This window comes from Vulpes lagopus, chromosome 1, assembly GCF_018345385.1.
Source record: "Vulpes lagopus strain Blue_001 chromosome 1, ASM1834538v1, whole genome shotgun sequence".
NCBI classification, from domain to species: Eukaryota; Metazoa; Chordata; class Mammalia; order Carnivora; family Canidae; genus Vulpes; species Vulpes lagopus.
In genome coordinates, this window is record NC_054824.1 from 97,727,926 (window position 1) to 97,746,386 (window position 18,461).

The window sequence follows — 18,461 nt, forward strand, 5'->3', positions numbered from 1 at the left end:
TAACTGCAAGTGGAAGTGGCTTCTGTCCCCCCTGAAACCCCATAGCGCTTACACTCACATTCCCAAAGAGCTGGATCAATTTAACTTGCTACTGAGTGTAACTGTCACAGCTCCAATATAAGCAAATTGAGAAAAGAAACTACATCCAGGTCACCGGTGCGTCTTCCTGCTGAATCTTGGAGTGCACATGCACGCACCTAGGCGGTACTGGATGTCCGCGGATTCGGGGCTGGGTTTCTCAGTTACTATCTTATCTGAACCTTTCGATGATCCCATTTCTTTCTCAAGGATTAAAGTCCACGTCTAAAATGTCCCGTATGATTCTCAGGCCAACAGCTTATTACACGAGCTGTATACATGTCATAGGATGAAAAAGCAAATCTGAAACTAACTAACACATATAGTCAATGTACTTCAATATAAAAATTCAAAAAGCCTCTAGAGGCTCTATCTTTTTTTTATGATACTGTCCCTAAAAACGTCTTGTAAAGATCAACTATCTCAAAAGTAGGAAGGAGCCTTTCCCGAAGACTAGCGACACTGGATAAAGCCCACCAAACATGACGGGAGGGGCCCCCGGTTGCCCCGAGGCGGCGGGGTAGGCGCAAAGGCTGGGCAGCGGCGAGCGCGGCTCCCGCAAGCCCCCGGGGCCGCACAGGTCGGGCTCTGGGGAAAGCGGCAGGAAGAAAAACGACTTGTGAGGCCCGAATCGTCGAACCGTTGAAACGCAAAACAAATAAAAACTAGAATAAGAACTATCTCAAGTCCGTGGGCAGGATCTTCCCCGGCGCGTCGCTCCCCCGCAGGCAAGGGTCGCGGGGTCACGCCGAGGGCCGGGTCCTCAGATGCGATCCCCGCGCCTGGGACGTGCGTCCCCGAAACTTCCCCCCGAACCAACCTACTGGAACTCCCGGGACCACGGGTCTCGGCTGAGCCCTGCCCTGAAGCCAGCCTCTCCAGCGCGTCCGGGACCCCGGGACCCTCACGGGAGCCCCGCGGTGAGGCCCAGGCGCTGGGCGACCCGCTCTCCCGCGGAGGCCCGCCGCAGCCCGTACGGCGGCCCGCACCGGCCGAGAGGGCCCGGCCCGCAGAGGGGGCGGGGCAGGCCAGTGGACGCGGCCCAGGGCGGGTCCCCGCGCTCCACGCCGGCGCCCGCCGGTGCCTGCGGGGCCGGCGGGAGCGGGGGAAGGAAGAACCGAGGGGCAGCCGGAGTCAGCCCCGGGCTTTCACTCACCAGCCCTCACCGCTCGACGTTGGCCGGGGCTGGACCTCTTCTCCTTCCGCCATTGCTGTTGACGTCCACGTCACTTTGCCGAAAAGTGGACCCGGCGCCGGGACCGACTCCTGAGACTCAATGTCGTAAAAGATCCTCGGAAGTCTGGGAACGAGCTTCGGGAGAGGAAAGGAGAAAGGGAGGAGGCGGCAAGGGACGGGCGGAACGCAACGTCACGACGTCCCCACGGCGAAAGGCGGCGGGGCGGGGAGCGGGGGAGGAGACCTGGTCCGAGCCGCTGCCCCGTCAAAGACTACGAGTCCCAGGATGCCCCGGGGAGCCGGGCGGAAGGAGGGCGTGGGAGTGGGCGGGGCTCGGCGGGGAGTGGGCGGGGCCCGGCGGGGGAGCGCCACCCGGCCCGGCCGCGGCGGGCGTCGCGTCTTCGCGTCCTTGCGGCTTGTCCGCCGCCTTAGGCGTCCTACTAAGCAAGACCGGAATTGGGAGCCGCAGCTCGTGGAGGGCGGGGCGGGGGAGCGTCGCGGGGTAGCCGCACCGCAGCCCTTTCCCGATGTGACCGCGGGGTCCCGGGAGAGTTGGAAGCGAGGGAAGGTTTGCGCGGCGCGGTCCACGGAGCACCAGGCGGGCCGCATGCTTTCGGCCTCAAAACTTGAAAGCTGGGATCCCTGGGTGGCTCAGCGGTTTAGCGCCTGCCTTTGGCCCAGGGCATGATCCTGGAGTCCCCGGATCGAGTCCCGCATCGGGCTCCCTGCATGGAGCCTGCTTCTCCCTCTGCCTGTGTCTCTGCCTCTCTCTCTCTCATGAATAAGTAAATAAAATCTTTAAAAAAAAAAAAAACTTGAAAGCTGTTGGGGAAAAAGCGCTAAAAATAAAGGAAACGGGCTCTAGGCTCCCGCCTTTATATATAGCTTCCGCATAACCCGGGAGGGCTTCTCGTTAGGTTTCTAGAGCTCCCGCGGTCGCAGACAGCTGCCGCTCCGCTTCCTCCCACCGCCGTCCTCGCCGTCCGTCCGTCCGTCCGTCCGTCCGCGCAGCCGTGCCTGCAGCTCCAGGCTCCGTCCGCGCGCCCAGCGCCGTCGAGGCCCCGGCTCTCGGCTCCGTGACTGGCCCCGGGGACGCCAGCTCCGGGGGCTGCGTCGGGGGAAGTGCCCGTGCCCGTGCCGGTGCCTGTGCCTGCCCTGGAAGCCTCCCCCGCCCCCCCCCCCCAAGTGCAGGTGCCTGAGACGCGTGGCTGCGTCCCCCGAACGGGACGTTAAATGCAAACAACATTGCAGAGGGTCGGAGAAGGCGCGGCGTTCGGAAGGCGCAGCACGATATACTGTAAGGGCAGATGCAGGTGTGCTTTCAGACATGAAAGGGAAAAAAATAAAGATGAAGGGGAAGGACGGGAGAACTGGGATGAACGGCAGTTCTCACGCAGCCACACGGTAGAACGAGAGCTTATTCAAAAACGACGGACACCCAGGGCCCCCCGGCCCCGCCCACTTCCCCTTCCACCACCCCTGGGCGACCCGCACTGAGGGGGCACTTGGGATGAGCACTGGCCTTAGGTTGTATGCTGGCAAGTCGAACTCCAATAAAAAAAAAAAAAAAACCTTAAAAAACAAAGACGACTGACCGCGGGGGAAAGAGCCGAGCTCCATTCCAACCGGTGCAGAGGTGCTTAGATGGGGAGGGGGAGACTGGGGCTCAGTAGAACTGTTTTCTTTTATTTATTATTTATGATAGTCACACAGAGAGAGAGAGAGGCAGAGACACAGGCAGAGGGAGAAGCAGGCTCCATGCACCGGGAGCCCGACGTGGGATTCGATCCCGGGTCTCCAGGATCGCGCCCTGGGCCAAAGGCAGGCGCCAAACCGCTGCGCTGGGGCTCAGTAGAGCAGAGAAGTGACCAGTCACGGAGGCTCGGCCAGCCGGCTGCGATGAGGCAGCTGCACCTGCTCGCTGGCAAGCTGTGGGGTCAGAGCCTGTCCTCCCCCAGAGCGGGGGGCGGCCCTGTCCTTCCTGATTACATTTCAAAGGGATGATTCTCAGGTCCCGGAGAAGGACACTCTGGGCTGTGAGAGGAACATACTCCCAGCGGTCAGCCCTTTCTAACAGATGCCCAAGAAAGGGAAGCCAGGAGCCTGGGGTCAGGATTGGCTGCAACAAAGAGGAAATTCCCCCTGGCGCTTGAACTCTCAATCGGGCGTCTTAGTGGGGGGCTGCATCTCCACGGGGGCTAGAGCCCTCCTGGGGACGTGCTCTTAGGTTGCTAGAAACCGTGCGAGAGTTTGGTCACATGTCTTCGTGCAGAGGTTTGCATGAGTCGTTATCCGCGGAAAGTCCTGCAGCTCTCAGAATTACATTTAGGGAAGGAGAAGGAATGGTTTCAATTATATTTTTAATATTTTGTGTTGTGCCCAAGACTGCGAAAACGAGAAAACCACCAAGGAGCCGACACGGATGCAAGTACATGAGGGTTTATTAACAAGCTGGAGCTTGGGTCCGAGTATACCCCCACGGGGCGGGCGGGCGGGGGGGGGACTTGAACCCGGAGGAGGGGTACAGCTGGGTGTTTATGGGCTGGTCTAGGGGTAAGGTGGGGTTTTTCTAGGGTGGGGGTGTGAGAATCTCCAGTAAAGAGGTCCCACGAGCTCTTGCTTCCGTATTCCGATAAGGGCTGCTTTGTGGTTTTCTCTGTGGCCGGGCGGGGTAAGGCAGACTGGGTACCTGGTGACAGTGGCCTGGTGACAGTGGCCGGAGATGGCAGCCCAAGCTCCAATGGCTGGACTTGTGCCGATGTTAAACTTGAATGGCCCTAATTTTCTCGGCCTCCACATTTTGTTTCTTAAGAGCTGGGAAGTGTAGTACAGTAGGTGTTCCATATTCTTTTAGAGTCTTTGGTATACAGATTTTTTTCCCCATGATTTTAAAACTATTTGACTAAAATAAGCAGAAACCATAGTCCAGCCATTTCATTAGCAACCAAAACCATGTTTAGGCGGATGATGCAGAGCCGCATGTTATTATACCCACTTCCAAGCCCAGGACCTTACCAGGATGTTCAGTCCTTCTGTGGGGAAAATTTCTTTTAACATGGAGATGAGGGTTTTGGTGACAACCATCAAAAAAGAGTAAAAGGCATGACTCTAGGTCAATTTACCATCCTAATTTCAAGACCTCCACTGCATCACTTCAATTGCTGGTGGGTTTTCAGAAGCTTTTCTAAAATGGTTTTAAACACTATTATTATATTGAGGTGCCTCAGTGACTCAGTTGGTTAAGTGTCTGCCTTTGGCACAGACACTGATGCCAGGGTCCTGGGATGGAGGCCCCAGGCCAGGGTCCCTGCTCAGTAGGGAGCCTGCTTTTCCCTCTTCCTCTGCCACTCCCCCTGCTTGTGTGCTCTGTCAAATAAGTAAGTAAAATATTTTTTAAATGTTTCAACTTATTAAAAAAATTCTATCAGTTATTTGACAAGCAATTGTTCACTCGCTGAGGTGTTTGCAATCCTCGGGGCTCATGGGTGGCTCAGTGAGTCAAGTGTCTGCCTTTGCCTCAGGTCATGATCCCAGAATCCTGGGTTTGAGCCCCACATTGGGCTCCCTGCTCAGCAGGAAATCTCCCTCTCCCTCTGCCACTCCCCCTTGTGCTCTCGCTCTGTGTCTCTGTCAAATAAATAAAATCTCATTTAAAAAAGGTGTTTCTAGAAGATCCCTGGGTGGCTCAGCTGTTTAGTGCCTGCCTTTGGCCTGGGGCGCGATCCTGGAGTCCTGGCATCTAGTCCCACGTCGGGTTCCCAGCAGGGAGCCTGCTTCTCCCTCCTCCTGTGTCTCTGCCTCTCTCTCTCTCTCTCTCTCTCTCTCATAAATAAATAAATAAATAAATAAATAAATAAATACATACATACATACATCTTTTACAAAAAAGGTGTTTCTAATCCTCAAGTATAATTCATGTTTAGCATAACTAGTGATTGCTTTACACTCTGTGTGGTAAAAATATTATTTCATGAAAAACATGTCACTTGACATTTCAAGCATTCTTCTCCTTATAGAAGTAAAGTCAAAGCTTCTGACTACCCCTCTTTTTACCAAGGCCAGAGCTTCATGAGCATTCAGCCTGTGCAACAGCTCAAGACCCATGCTTAGAAGGGCCTGTACTCGGTGTAGGGCTCTGCTATTGCCATCTTGAAATTCCTAATGATTTTGGAACAGGAGGTCTTTTCTTTTCCTTTTGTACAGGCCCTCCCCCCGCCGCCAAATTACATAGCCAGTCCTGGATAGGGTCAATACAGTATTAATACACACTTGACATTATTTAATGATAATATTTTCTGGAGTTAGATCATTTGTCCTTTACTCACCCACCTGTTCTGTGTTCTGCTGAGTTCACTCTGAGTTCATGACATTCACCAAGATGACATCCTTTTTTCCTCCAATGGTAATTCTAGGAATCTAGTTAGGTGAAGTCCTTGAAACTTTGGTTCCTCTTTCTTGAACAGGTTCTACTTGTTTACTTTCCATGGTGTTTGGTGTTTGCTCATGTTTGGCTTGTTAACATCGAAGCTGCAGTTACCACAGACCTCAGTGGTAGGGAGTCCTCTGCCAAGAAGCCTCTGCTCCTCGTTCTCTTGCTCTGGCTCGGGGTCATCCACACTTTCCCCTCACCTTGCCTCATTTTCTGGCAGGATAAACACCACACTGGGTTGTTTGACTCCAAGCTTGGAGTTTGACTCCAAGCTGCTCCCCCTTGCTAATGAGTGTGTTTGTCATCATAAGCTTTTCTTCTTGCTCTGAATCTGGTTTGTCCACATTTCCCCCAATACACCTCACTTACTGAGATGACAAGGACCACACTAGGACCACAGAACATTTTCTAGATGGCTGCAAATTTTTATGGGTGTAACTTCTGAGTGTTTTGTGCTTTAAAAAAAACTCACTGTCCTGCCATTTACCTCAATTGTTATGTGCTTTAAAAAATAACTACAAGTTATTTATAAAAAAATAAATACAAGTCCCAACTACATGACACTACAAGTAGAATTTGTTAAATTTTGGTAGTGGCTCTCTGATTTAAAAAAAAAAAGCCCTTTTCAAGAGATAGAGATGATTTTTATTATGAAATCATCTGTCTATATTTTCTTACATTCCTCCTTCCTTCTAATTTTAAGAATATTTCATCCATAAACGAGGGAATCTTTCTGCTCTTGTGTTTCTCTATATCCCTCTGGACCAAAGGGAGTTGGAATCCCCTTGTTTATAACCCAGTGCTGTGCTAAGGTGCTGCTGATGGTGGTGACCGTCTGGGACTGTGCACAGTGCAGCCATTCCAAGATGCGTGTCTAAAAAAGGCACGCCCAGTCATCCACATAGGATATGTTACCTGCCTGCATTTGTGCAGATAATTGTATTCCCACACCCAGATAGGAAGGTGTAGAATTATGCTGTATTATCCTTGGACAAAATCAAGTTGCAATTTTTCTAAAGGGAAAATTTAGGTCTCTCTTTTAAAAAAAAAGATTTTGTTTATTTATTCATGAGAGACACAGAGAAAGAGGCAGAGACACGGGTAGAGGGAGAAGCAAGCTCCCCGCAGGGAGCCCGATGTGGGACTTGATCCCAGGACCCCAGGATCACGCCCTGAGCCAAAGGCAGGCATTCAACCACTGAGCCACCCAGGTGTCCCAAATGAGAAAATTTAGGTCTCTTGGTTTTAAATGAAACTTTTATAAAAAATAAAAATATTTTCCATCTATTATTTGCTGTTCTATGCCATATAATTATATAATTTATATTTTATTATGTGTACTTAATTCATATTTTGACACATAGTTTATTCTCAATAAATATTTGTTAAATGAACTAAGGGAGGGGGGTTGAAGTATTTTTGAATGAAGCCATTCACCTAGACCGCTGGTTGGGACTGAGGCAGGTAGGGATTGTGAATTCGTCCGTGTGGCCAATTGTTATGTTAGTTTGTAGAGTTTATTTCAGTTTTCATTATAATATTATTACAGCATTTCTTTTTACAAGAGAGAAATGATGATAGCCTTTGTTCTTTTATTCATATTTGAGCAATCTCTTCTTGATTTTCATGTATTCCTAGGTGAAGGTGAAGACCTAATAAATTGTATTAATCTATTGCCACATTAAAAATTACCCCAAAACTCAGTGTCCTAAAATACTGATTATCTCACAATATTTGTGTGTCAGGAATTTAGGAGCAGGTGAGTGGATGTTCTGAGTCAGGGTCTCTTGAGGTTAGTCAAGATGTTGGCCAGGTTTGCAGTTACGTAGTCATCTGAAGGCTTCATGGGGGCTGGAGGATCTGCTTCCATGGTGGCTCACTCACATGACTGACAAGTTGGTGTTGGCTCAGGGTCCTCTCCAAATAAGTCTTTCCCTGGGCTACTTGAATGTTCTCTTCACATGGAGTCTGCCTTCCCCTAGAGTGAGAGGTTAAGACAGACCAAGATTGAAGTCACAATATTTTTTTGACCTAGCCTCAAAAGTTACACACCCATCATTTCTGCAATATCCTATTGGTTACACAAGTCGGCTCTGTTCAACATGGGAGGGAACTACAAAAACAGCTTGAACACTCAAAGGCAAAAAATCACTGAGAGCCCTCTTAGAACCTGTCACTTGAGGTAACATGAAATCAGATGCATCATCATTGTCCAGCCACCTTGCCCCTGAGATCCCTGCCCAGAGCATCTCAGCTCTGCTTGAGCTACTTTTCCCCTGAACTTGTGAAGGACTCTTAACAGGCCCCCTCATGCAGGCACTGAGTGATACAGACCGTGTACTCTCACTCTGACAATGATAACCACTTTTGAGTTCTTTTGTAGCCTCCATTACACCAAATGTAGGGCTGGAAGTATAGATGGAATCCAGGAGTTCTTGTTGAATATTAAAATATTGATTTCTGTTTCAAAATACTGATTTTTGAGTTTCAGAATTCTAAACTTTCCCAGGAATTTTTCTTTTTCTCCTACAAGGGCAGATGTCTTCATAATTATCAAAATTACTTCAGTTATTTGTGACTTTAAAATCCCATTAGGATCTGCATTCCAAGATTCTTTAAACTACTGAAGCCCAACATTTAATTTAATGATAAATAAAACCAAGTCAATTCCCATTTACAAATGACAAATCAACGGTTGGCAACAATTTCAACATCTGCTTTTAATTCACTTAAAAGCGTTAAGCAAACAGTGATTAAAAAGAAAAACCTAGAAACTATAGTATTTCTCCATTATTCTTCTAGTAGTTGTCCTTACTAACCAAAGCTGACTTTTAGTAAGTTATGTAGATGGACCCGAAATAAACATTTTGATGGAGATTGACCCATTCCTGGGTCTGGGATGGTTATGTTTTAATGTGGGAGCCTTTCCTCATTCCAAATTTGTTCTCAAATATTCCAGACAAATGACTCTTGTTAGGGTTGAGTCACTGCTTGTTGGAAATAGGGATAGTAAACAATATATTAGCTGGAACTAGCCTAAATTTTAAAAACTTACTGCTTTTTGTGAGTTCACACGCACAACCTATAAACAGTATTCTTAGACAATGGCTGTGCTATTCTTTATGTGTGATCTGTCTCCAGTCACCTCATGCTCTTATACTCACCCTTTGTTTTAGGTATATGTCTTGCCAAATAAAATAATGAGCAAGGAACCATCTAAGGTTACTAAATTTAGTTACATGATATATACTCTTTTAACAATATCTATAAAAAATACAGATATGTTATATTTTCTATTGAATATGTTATTTCCAGGCTGGTTTCTCTAGTACCCACACTTTAAGTTGTACATTTTATCACTGTCATTTCCACATGCTAAATCCACTTAAGAAGAATACAAAGTTAAATAAAAAAGAATTCTTAGGATATAATGAATATGAAAATGGCCACAGATACAAAAGCATTTTTAAAAATTTAGATTAAAAAATTTCTTCCCTATAATTTTTCTCATACTTTTATTCTGGACAATATCAACTATATCTCTGTTGTTAATTTCAACCTATAACCTGATAACTCCTATATTTGTATCTTAGCTTTAGCCTTTCTTTTGTACTTTCCATCTGTAAATCCAGCCATCTAACTAGGAGCTTACACAGGATGACCCACAAACTCAACATTTCTAAAACCAACTCATCACGTCTATCTGCTTCCCAATCCTTACCATTTCTGCAGAGGTGAATGGTTTTATCATATTTCCAGCCCTCTAAGCCAAAAAACTTGGGAACTATTCTATCTTCTTTCCTTCTTCCTTTCCATAGGTCATCAGGGTCTATTGATTTTTTTTTTCTTCCCTAAACATAGTTCAGGTCGGGTCCTCCTTCTTCTTCACCCCCACAGATTTTCTCTTGCTTTTGTTCCTTGTTATGTTTTACATGAAGGGATCCTTAATTAGTTTCTACCTTCTCCCACTCTTCCCCAAGTAGTCACAGCCTCTACACCAGGAGTTCAAACTGGCAGCACTCAGACTGGATTTACTTAACAGTCTGTTAAGTAATTTTTATTTTGTTGTTATTTTTAATTTAAAAAAAACATTTTATTTTTAAGTAATCTCCACACCCAATGTGGGGCTCAACTAAAAACCCTGAGACCAAGGATCACATGCTTTACCAACTGAGCCAGCCAGGTGCCCCTCTTGTTATTTTTAAGTACTTGAATATGGTTTTTTTTTTTTTTTTTAAGATTTTATTTATTTTTTTTGAGAGAGAGGGAGAAAGAGAGAGATGGTGAGAGAGAGAGCAAGAGACACAGGAGGGAGGAACAGGCTCCCCACTGAGCAGGGAGCCCACCCTGGGACTCTGGGATCATGAGTCAGCTGAAGGCCGACCTTAACCAACTGAGCCACCCAGGGACCCCCACTTGAATGAATGTCTTTATATATATTTAAGTTCCCCCACGACTCCCCTATCACTTTAGACTATACCCCGATTTACACATTTATTAATTGCTCGGTCCTCACAGGTGTTTGAATTTGTGCCTCTTGCTGCATATTTTCTGAAATGGGAATCTACACAAATCCTTTCGTTGCTCATTATCCTCCATAAAGAATGTTCAAATCCTTATCAATGATACAATCCTCTCATGATCACAAGTAATTTCCTTTCTGCACTTATAACATATACATCAGTCACTTTATAAGGCCTCAGATATATCCTGCTGCTCCGTGACTTTATGATTTTGTTAACTGCTTATTTTCTCTTGTTACATTTTACGAACTTCTCTCAACTGGTTATGCCTAGGCTTAACCCTTGAGCAACATTTTCTCTGTAACCCTTTCTCTCAAGCAGAATTATTCATTTCTGCCTTTTGTTACCATTTCCCCTTAAATGCAACTCAAGCACTGCATTTATCACACTTTAATTATGTGTTTATATATTTGTTTTCTCCAATAGTGATGAGATCCTTGAGAACAGTTTAATATGTTTATATTTCCAGAGCCTGTATAATATTGGATACCTACCTATGATTTGGTGTATGAGTAAACAAATGAATGGAGAGTATATATACATATAACATTATTACTGCAAACACTTAAAGAGAATTTACTATGTGTGAAGTATTGTTTTAAACACTTCCATTAATTCATTTAATCCTCCCCATGAATTAGCAATGAATGAATATGACATCTTAGTTTAAGTTAAATAGGCAAGTGATTTTTTTCTATCTTCATGATTTAAGAAGCACTTGAAAGGTAGGAATAATTATTATTTGTAATAAATGAGAAAATAAGTTAATGAAGATACACAAAATATGAAGAAGAAGGAAGACATTACTCCAGGGTCCTTATTATATATCACAATTAGGTGTGATTGTTCAGTTGGATATTTCTGCTTCAGCTTAATGAAATTCTTCCAGAGTGAGGCAAATTCTTATGCCATCATTTTTAGCCTGAAGCAAAGAATTTCTTCCTCCCATAAAAATATTATTTTAAAAATTATTGACTTGTGCAAAGTATTTTATGATAATTTGTCAGCAGAAACAAAGCTTATGCTCCTACATAAGGATAATGCTTAAATTTTGCCTAGTCATAGTCTACAGTGTCCAATGAGGCTCTACATAATCTGCAACCCTAACATTCCCTTTATCTGGAAAGCTCTTTCCCCAGATATTTTTGGTTCTCCTGGCTAAACAGTGTTCAGGTAGGCCAAGATATGGGAAACAAAACGGGGAGGGAGTGACCTGATCTAATGCAGGAAAGCACCAGGCATGTTAGTGGTTGGAAGAGCAAGCCAGTGATGGTACAGACAGCTCAGCCAGGATTTAGTAAGGAATGGAGAGCCACTGAAAATTTTCAAATAGGAGAGAACCTCAGAGAGGACTCTGAGAAGAAAGCTGCACAAGATGCATGTTGTCATGAGTTCCAGTTGGATTGAAGGTGGAAAAGATTGAAGACAGGTCAGGCCAGAGGCAGTAACACCCTAAATGGGGATATTAGCCACAGAGCTGGAATAAAAGTGATACAAGTGAGAAAGACTGTGGGAAGAAAAAGATTATGAAAGACAAGAGAAGGAGGGGGAATGGTCCAGATGATGGTCACAGCAGAAACAGAACACTCAGATGAGGATCTGTTTGAGAGAGAGGTTAGATGGAAATGGGGTACATTAATTAGGCAGTTGTAAATAAGGCCATGGCCCAGAAAGTTGGATTGAGTTGAGTAAAATTCTGATTTTTGTTTTTTCTGTAGATGAGAAGTAGCAAATGAGGAGATGGAAAATGGCAACGGGCACTCTTGTGCCACTATGAGAGGTGAATTGGTGCAATGTTTTTGGATGGGAATTTGGAAATGTTCATCATCCAAAATATGCATATCCTCTGAATCATTCTCCTTGGAATTTATCTTATAGAGATATTTGTACCATTGAACAAGAGTACATAAAAGGATGCTCACTGATGTATTGTTTGGCTTGTAATGGCAAAAAATTGGAGTCAACCTAATTATCTATCATTGAATGTGCATCTGTTTGATGAAATAACAGGTCACTACTAAAATAGAATAAGGTAAAGCTATGTATACTGATAGGGAAAGACGTCTGTCATAAAAACAAATTGTAGGATGTGCCAACTAGATGTGAGAAATCCTTTTACAATGCAGTATATATATCAAATTATCACCACGTATACTTTAAATAACTTACAAATCTTATTTGTGAATTATACCTCAATAAAGCTGAAAAACATTCAATAAAAAATAAAACTCTTAAACATTTCCTCCCAACCACTTACCATATTCCATTGATGTATGTTCTAGTTCTACAGAGCTTTAAAAAGCTAGGTTAAATAGCAAGTCACTTCTACTCCCTAGGAATTGTGTTAAACATTTCATTCATTTACCTTTAATTAAAACAAAAGAATTCGGGGCGGGTATTTGGGTATGTCTGGTATTTCTTTCACTTTTTCCAAAAAAATGGAGATACCCATTTGGATGTGCACATGGAAAAGTCTAAATGAATATGAAGAATATTATTAACCATGTTAGTTTTTGATGGGTAGGACTCAAGAGAACTTTCACTCTATACATCTATGAATTGTTAGAATTTTTTCCACTGAGCATGTATTACCTTTAATAAGAATAAAAGTTTGGAGTTTTAGAAAAACCACTTACAGATATTTTTTTTAGGAAGTCAGCAGTTCTTAAGGAGGATCAGTCACTGATACTAAAGCTGAGATCATAAAAGTCAATCAAAGCAGGGGTGCCTGGGGCATACAGTGGGCTAAGAGTCTGACTCTTGGTTTCAGCTCAGGTAGTGATCTCAGGGTCATGATATCAAACCCACATTGGGCTCTAGTCAGCTGGAGTCTGCTTGGGTTTCTCTCTCCCTTCCCCTCCATCCCTCCCCACGTCACTCTTGCTCTCTTTCTCTCCCTCAAATAAATAAATCTTGAAAAAATAAAGTAGATCAAAGCAAGCAGGAAAACATATGAGGGACCTAATGCATGAGAGAACGTGGTACATGGTATATAGGTGTCTGAGAACGAATGGAAAAGGCCCTGCCCGGTTTGGCATCTCCTGAACATTCTAGTCCCCTCTCATACCACATTCCCCTCTGCCTCCCACTAGCTTCCCCACTGTTCTTTTAATAAGCCTTCAACACATGGCCTTTGCTCATGCTTTCTCTGGAAAGATCCCCTCACTGTTGCACACACACAGACCTGAAAACAGACACATCCTACTTTTATTTTGCATCTCAGTTCAAACGTCACTGCTCGGGGAAGTACTAGAGCAGTGTTTTGGAATATGGCAGGCCCCTTTATTCTATGTGTCTTTAGATACACTAGATGTGATCCGAATGGGAGAATTAAGAAATTAAATATGAGACAAGGGAAGGAAAGCAGAGGATGAGGTTATATTTTGGTAATACTCATGTTTCAAAACATTTCTTCCTGCTATATATTGTCTTGTCTACCAGCTTCTCCTACTTTTAAGTTTGCTGTGGTTCTTCACAGATGTTGCCTATGCATGGAGGTAAGAGAAATGAAATGAGTAGACTGTGAACTCCTTCAGTATTATAATTACCATTTCCTTTGAACAAGTTCCTTTCTGCCATCATTCACTGAGCCTTTAGAGTCTACCCAGTTCTGTTTGAGACCCTGGGTGGAATGAGCTTATTTGGCTTCCATCTTTCCTCCCTGTAGCTCTTCTGTTCTCTAATTCAGTGCAAGCTCAGCCCATCACTGTGATTTTCAACCTCCTGAACATTGGAATAACCTGGATGGCTTAACAAACCCACACACAACAACGTGGGAACTTCACCCCCAGGAATCCTGGCTCTGCTGGTCTAGGGTCATACCCAAGCACAGTAGTACCCTAAAAGTTTCTTGGGTGATGATGATGTGCAGGCAGCACTAAGAGCCAACTGGCCTAGGGATGCCCGGGTGGCTCAGCGGTTTAGTGCCTCCCTTCGGCCCAGGGCGTGATCCTGGAGACCCGGGATCGAGTTCCATGTTGGGCTCCTTGCATGGAGCTTGCTTCTCCTTCCTCCTGTGTCTCTGCCTCTCTGTGTCTCTCATGAATAAATAAATAAAATCTTAAAAAAAAACCAACAACAACCACTGGCTTGAAAGATCTCTACTTGGAGAACTGGAAAGCGCTTGACTTCTGGAAATCAAAGCCTGAATGGTTCCGATGGCACTGGTCTCTCAGATGGTGTCAGACCTGCTTCTGAGAGGTTTGATTTGACAAGCTAGAGGCTGAAGGCAGAAAGCCCAAAAGGTGATAGTGGAGACATCTTCCCTGAATTAAGGCTGATGACTTTAGACCAGAGCACTTGCTTGTAGGAAATAATTTGATAACTTGTACAGCTGGATTAAAGTCAGTTGGTCATGGAGGGGAGGAGCGGATTTAATGCCCATGGAGACCTTTGCTCTCTGTCATTCCTGTCTCAAGACGTTAAGAACGAGGAAATGTTGGGATGCCTGGGTGGCTCAGCGGTCGGGTGTCTGCCTTCGGCTCAGGGCATGAACCTAGTCTGGGGATGGGGTCCCGCATCAGGCTTCCTGCGAGGAGCCTGCTTCTCCCTCTACGTCTCTGCTTCTCTCTGTGTGTATGTTATGAATAAATAAATAAATAAAATATTAAACAAACAAAAGAACATGGAAATGTTACTTTAAGAGTTCAATGCAGGGGCACCTGAGGCCCTGGAACATTATGCTTTATTCTTTGGCACAGTTCAGCGACCAGGACTCCTGACTCCCAAACTCCGGAGGTTACTACCAGTTGAAACTGTAAAGCAGGCCAACCAACTGCCAGGCCTGGCTGGGCCACTCATCAGGTAGATGCGGCCTGCTTAACTCACCTGCGTGCTCAGGGCTTTGGTTTCTGTTGATCAGGTGAACTGAAGGTCTAAGAGGCCTAGCTAAGCCCCTTTCAGCTTTAAAGTGACACTAGGTGGCACTCATGTAACTTCAATGGGGAGCAGTTGGTGCAAGTTGGCTGCCAGGCTCGGGTCCCTTACAGAGGCCTAGGGACGTGCTAGGTTTGACTTGGTAAATGATGCAGTTTTAGGAAAATTGTATCGGCCTCCTTTTATCGAGAAGAGCTTTTGAGTCTGTGGATGCCTGTTGTATTTTACTAGCTGCTTTCACTGGTTCTGTACTCCTGACTTCATAGTCCTTTTCTTATCGTCTCAAATTTTAAAATGTCATAGAGAAAACTGTATCTATGGCTTAGTGATATTTGTAACACTGTCCAGACACACACGCTTGTGTGACATAAAAACGAGTGTATCACCTTAGCAAGTACTATGTTCTCCCGGACACGTGCTGCTGCACAAGTAACTCTGAAGAGAGAGATCCTCTGTCCCCACGCTGAAACTCCGAGCAAATGGGATTCTTACCTGCGATGAGCCACCCTGGACAGGGTCACGGAGACATTATTCTTGTTCAAAACCCCCACAGCTGATTTGTCCTGGTGTTTCCAGGAGGTTTATTCCAGTCCAGGTCCATCTCAAGAATCCAGTCTGGCTCAACTTGGATTCAGAACTTGACCTAAAAGGTGGGGGGATGGGGGTTGGGAGCCTCCATGATCAGAACATTATCTAAAAGGTGATACTTTCAAAGGTCATCCAAGTCACCTTTCAGATGGTTTCCCTCAAGCTAGGACCACAATGGAAGTATCCAAGGATTTAGCAAAAAGATAAAAATAAACATGGAGGAACTGAGTTTGGGGTCTAACTCTGTATGATCTGAAATTTAAGAAGTTACATATTGTTAATTCATTTGGGAATAAGAGGGAGATTTCAGTGACTTTGTCACCTCTCAATAGAAGGGACCATGGAATTGCCTGAACTTTCTATGTTGAAGTATGGTCACAACTTCCAGGGTGTCATGTGGTGTTAAGGTTAGGGTTAGGGGATGAATGTGCCCATGTGTACACACTGGTAGAAGAAGAAAAGGTCTAAAGCCAAAATACAGCAGTGGCATTAGGGGTGACCTTTATTGTCATCTGTATAACTTTTCTATATTTCTCAATTTCATTTTAATGATCATGAATCTGTTTTGTGTATTATTATTTAAAAATTTAAAAGAAAGAAGAAAAAAGTAGATGATCAGATTTCAACAAAGGCACAGTTATTTGTTACTGTTTAACAAATTACTTTGCTTACGGTAAAATAGCTACTGTGATTTCTAAAGGGTCTTGTACTACTTGCTTTAGAAATGGAAATTACTGGACTCTGGTCTGATCACTGATGGCAAAGGAATACCTGAAAGACTCTTAATAGGTCTTCATAAATATACGCAAAAGGAACCCTTAAAATGAGAGCAGGATAGAAATAATTTTTTTTATGATTTATAATTCTTCTCTAACCAAATTGTACTACTATAATTATGGAATTGATTTTCTCTACAATGATGTTTTACATTTCAACCTCATGCTAATTCCACAAAGTCTGGCAGATAATCAGTTGTGGCTTCCTTTAGCATTTTTTATGATCACTCCTTATTCTTAATATCTTCAAGGTAAAGAGCACCGGGCTTGGAAAAGATTTGGAGGAAATTTTGGCACAACTTTGGCACACCCTAGCAGTGTAAACACAGTCAGGTTATTTAAGTGTTCCAGGTTTCAGTTTTTCCATTTGTATGTAAAGCGGAGCATGGGTGCTCTTACTACCTCCAATCACCTCAGTTATTTATAAGGATAAAATAAGAATATACGCAACAAGACTTAAAAATGTATATGTGGGTTCTTTTCGGTAAACAGATGGTAAGATGGAGTTAGGAGCACAAAAGATTCTCTTGGGGGAGTAACACTTGTAAAAGAAAAAAAGAGTAAGCAGGATTGCACAGGTCTGACTGCAGGGCTTCCTCTGCTAGCCCAACAGGGAGCCGCACAGCAATGGTGGTCAGTTCAAGGAGCGCATGTTGGATGGGAATGGCTAGTTCTTTGCTCCACTGCCTTGCTCAGTCGTTGTCTGGGGCCACCCAATGACGAGTGTGAACTCAGCTCCAGCGCAGAGCAGATCTTGAAGGAGCTAACAGCTGTGGGCTGTCAGCTAACCACACTTCTTGAAGCTCAGTTCCAAGTCCTTTCTTGGAAAGGACTTCATATCCTATGTCTGCCACGACAGGCCCCTAAGATAACCTTACCTGGCACCACGACTTGAGACAGCTAACAGGTCAGACCTTGAGTTATGAATTCCCTTTCTCTGACCACAAACCTCCGTCCTTTGATACCATCCACTCTCTCTGAGCACTGAACATGCTCCTCCTACCCTCCATTATCCCTGTTGTCGATCCATTCCTGTTTTGACAGTTGCCTCTTTCTGATTTCTCTTGCCTCTGTAGCAAAATTCATCAGCTTGGACTCAAGATCCTCTCTCTCTCTCTCTTTTTTTAAAGATTTTATTTATTCATGAGAGACAGAGAGAGGCAGAGACACAGGCAGAGGGAGAAGCAGGCTCCATGCAGGGAGCCTGATGTGGTACTCAATCCTGGGATTCCAGGATCATGCCCTGAGCCAAAGGCACATGCTCAACCGCTGAGCCACCCAGGTGTCTCCTCTTGCTCCTCCTGATCTCCTCACCGACGCTCATGTTTGTCAGACTGATTGCTAATTTTGAGTCACCTCATGGTCTGCTTTCCTCCAAAACTTGAGTGATAAGTCTTATTGGAGAAATGCATGGAAATCTACTGAATGGTAAACTACACTTCTGTGACAGCCAATTTAATCACGGCACTTACTGAAGCAATACTTTTATCCAATTCTTATTGTCTCTCTTTGGACTTATGTAGCTAGTAGGAGATAATTGACATTTATCCAATACTTCCCTGTGCCAGAGACATCTATGTGTTTGAAACACTGACGTCCACTCTTCTCCCTCCAAGTTTTATATGGCTGGTTGATACTACCCTGACTCTTGTTCAGTACCCACAACAGTGCCATAAACTTATTAAATGAAGGAAAACTAAATTTGTTATATGCCTATTGCATGCAATGGCCAGTATCAAATATTTTACGTATGTCATCTCATTTAATCCTCACAGGATTTCCGTCTTGTTTTAATAGTCTTGTTTCATATATTAATTTGTTGCCTGTCTCTTGTCACTAAATATAAGTCCTTAAGGGCAAATATCATGTCTGATTAATTTCTGTAACTTTGTAGTTCCACTTCCCAAGCAATGCCTGAAACATTATCATGCTCGATGTAAGTTAGATAAGGGCTGAGGTAAGTGACAGAGCCAACAAAGGAAAGGTCAATGTCAAGGTTCAAACCTGAATCTGTTC

General features: G+C 44.5%; 2 protein-coding genes across 5 annotated transcripts in view; both read right to left on the reverse strand.

Moving 5' to 3' along the window:
• The window catches only part of TBC1D23 (TBC1 domain family member 23), a 57,123-nt gene extending 55,711 nt beyond the window's left edge, over nt 1–1,412 (reverse strand). The window contains exon 1 of one of the 2 annotated variants that reach the window (XM_041746444.1): nt 1,235–1,412. In XM_041746444.1, coding sequence (XP_041602378.1) covers nt 1,235–1,287 — 53 coding nt within the window. In that variant the 5' untranslated portion in view covers nt 1,288–1,412. The remainder of the gene's footprint in view (nt 1–1,234) is intronic. The other variant, XM_041746434.1, reaches the window with a different exon arrangement.
• Nucleotides 1,413–7,088: 5,676 nt separating this feature from the next.
• LOC121473310 (cell cycle control protein 50C-like) overlaps nt 7,089–18,461 on the reverse strand; it is a 56,447-nt gene continuing 45,074 nt past the window's right edge. For 2 of the 3 annotated variants that reach the window (XM_041725504.1, XM_041725497.1), the window contains 2 exons: nt 15,574–15,724; nt 7,089–7,661 (listed from right to left, as the gene is read on the reverse strand). The gene's annotated coding sequence lies outside the window, so the exon portion shown is untranslated. The remainder of the gene's footprint in view (nt 7,662–15,573; nt 15,725–18,461) is intronic. The other variant, XM_041725512.1, reaches the window with a different exon arrangement.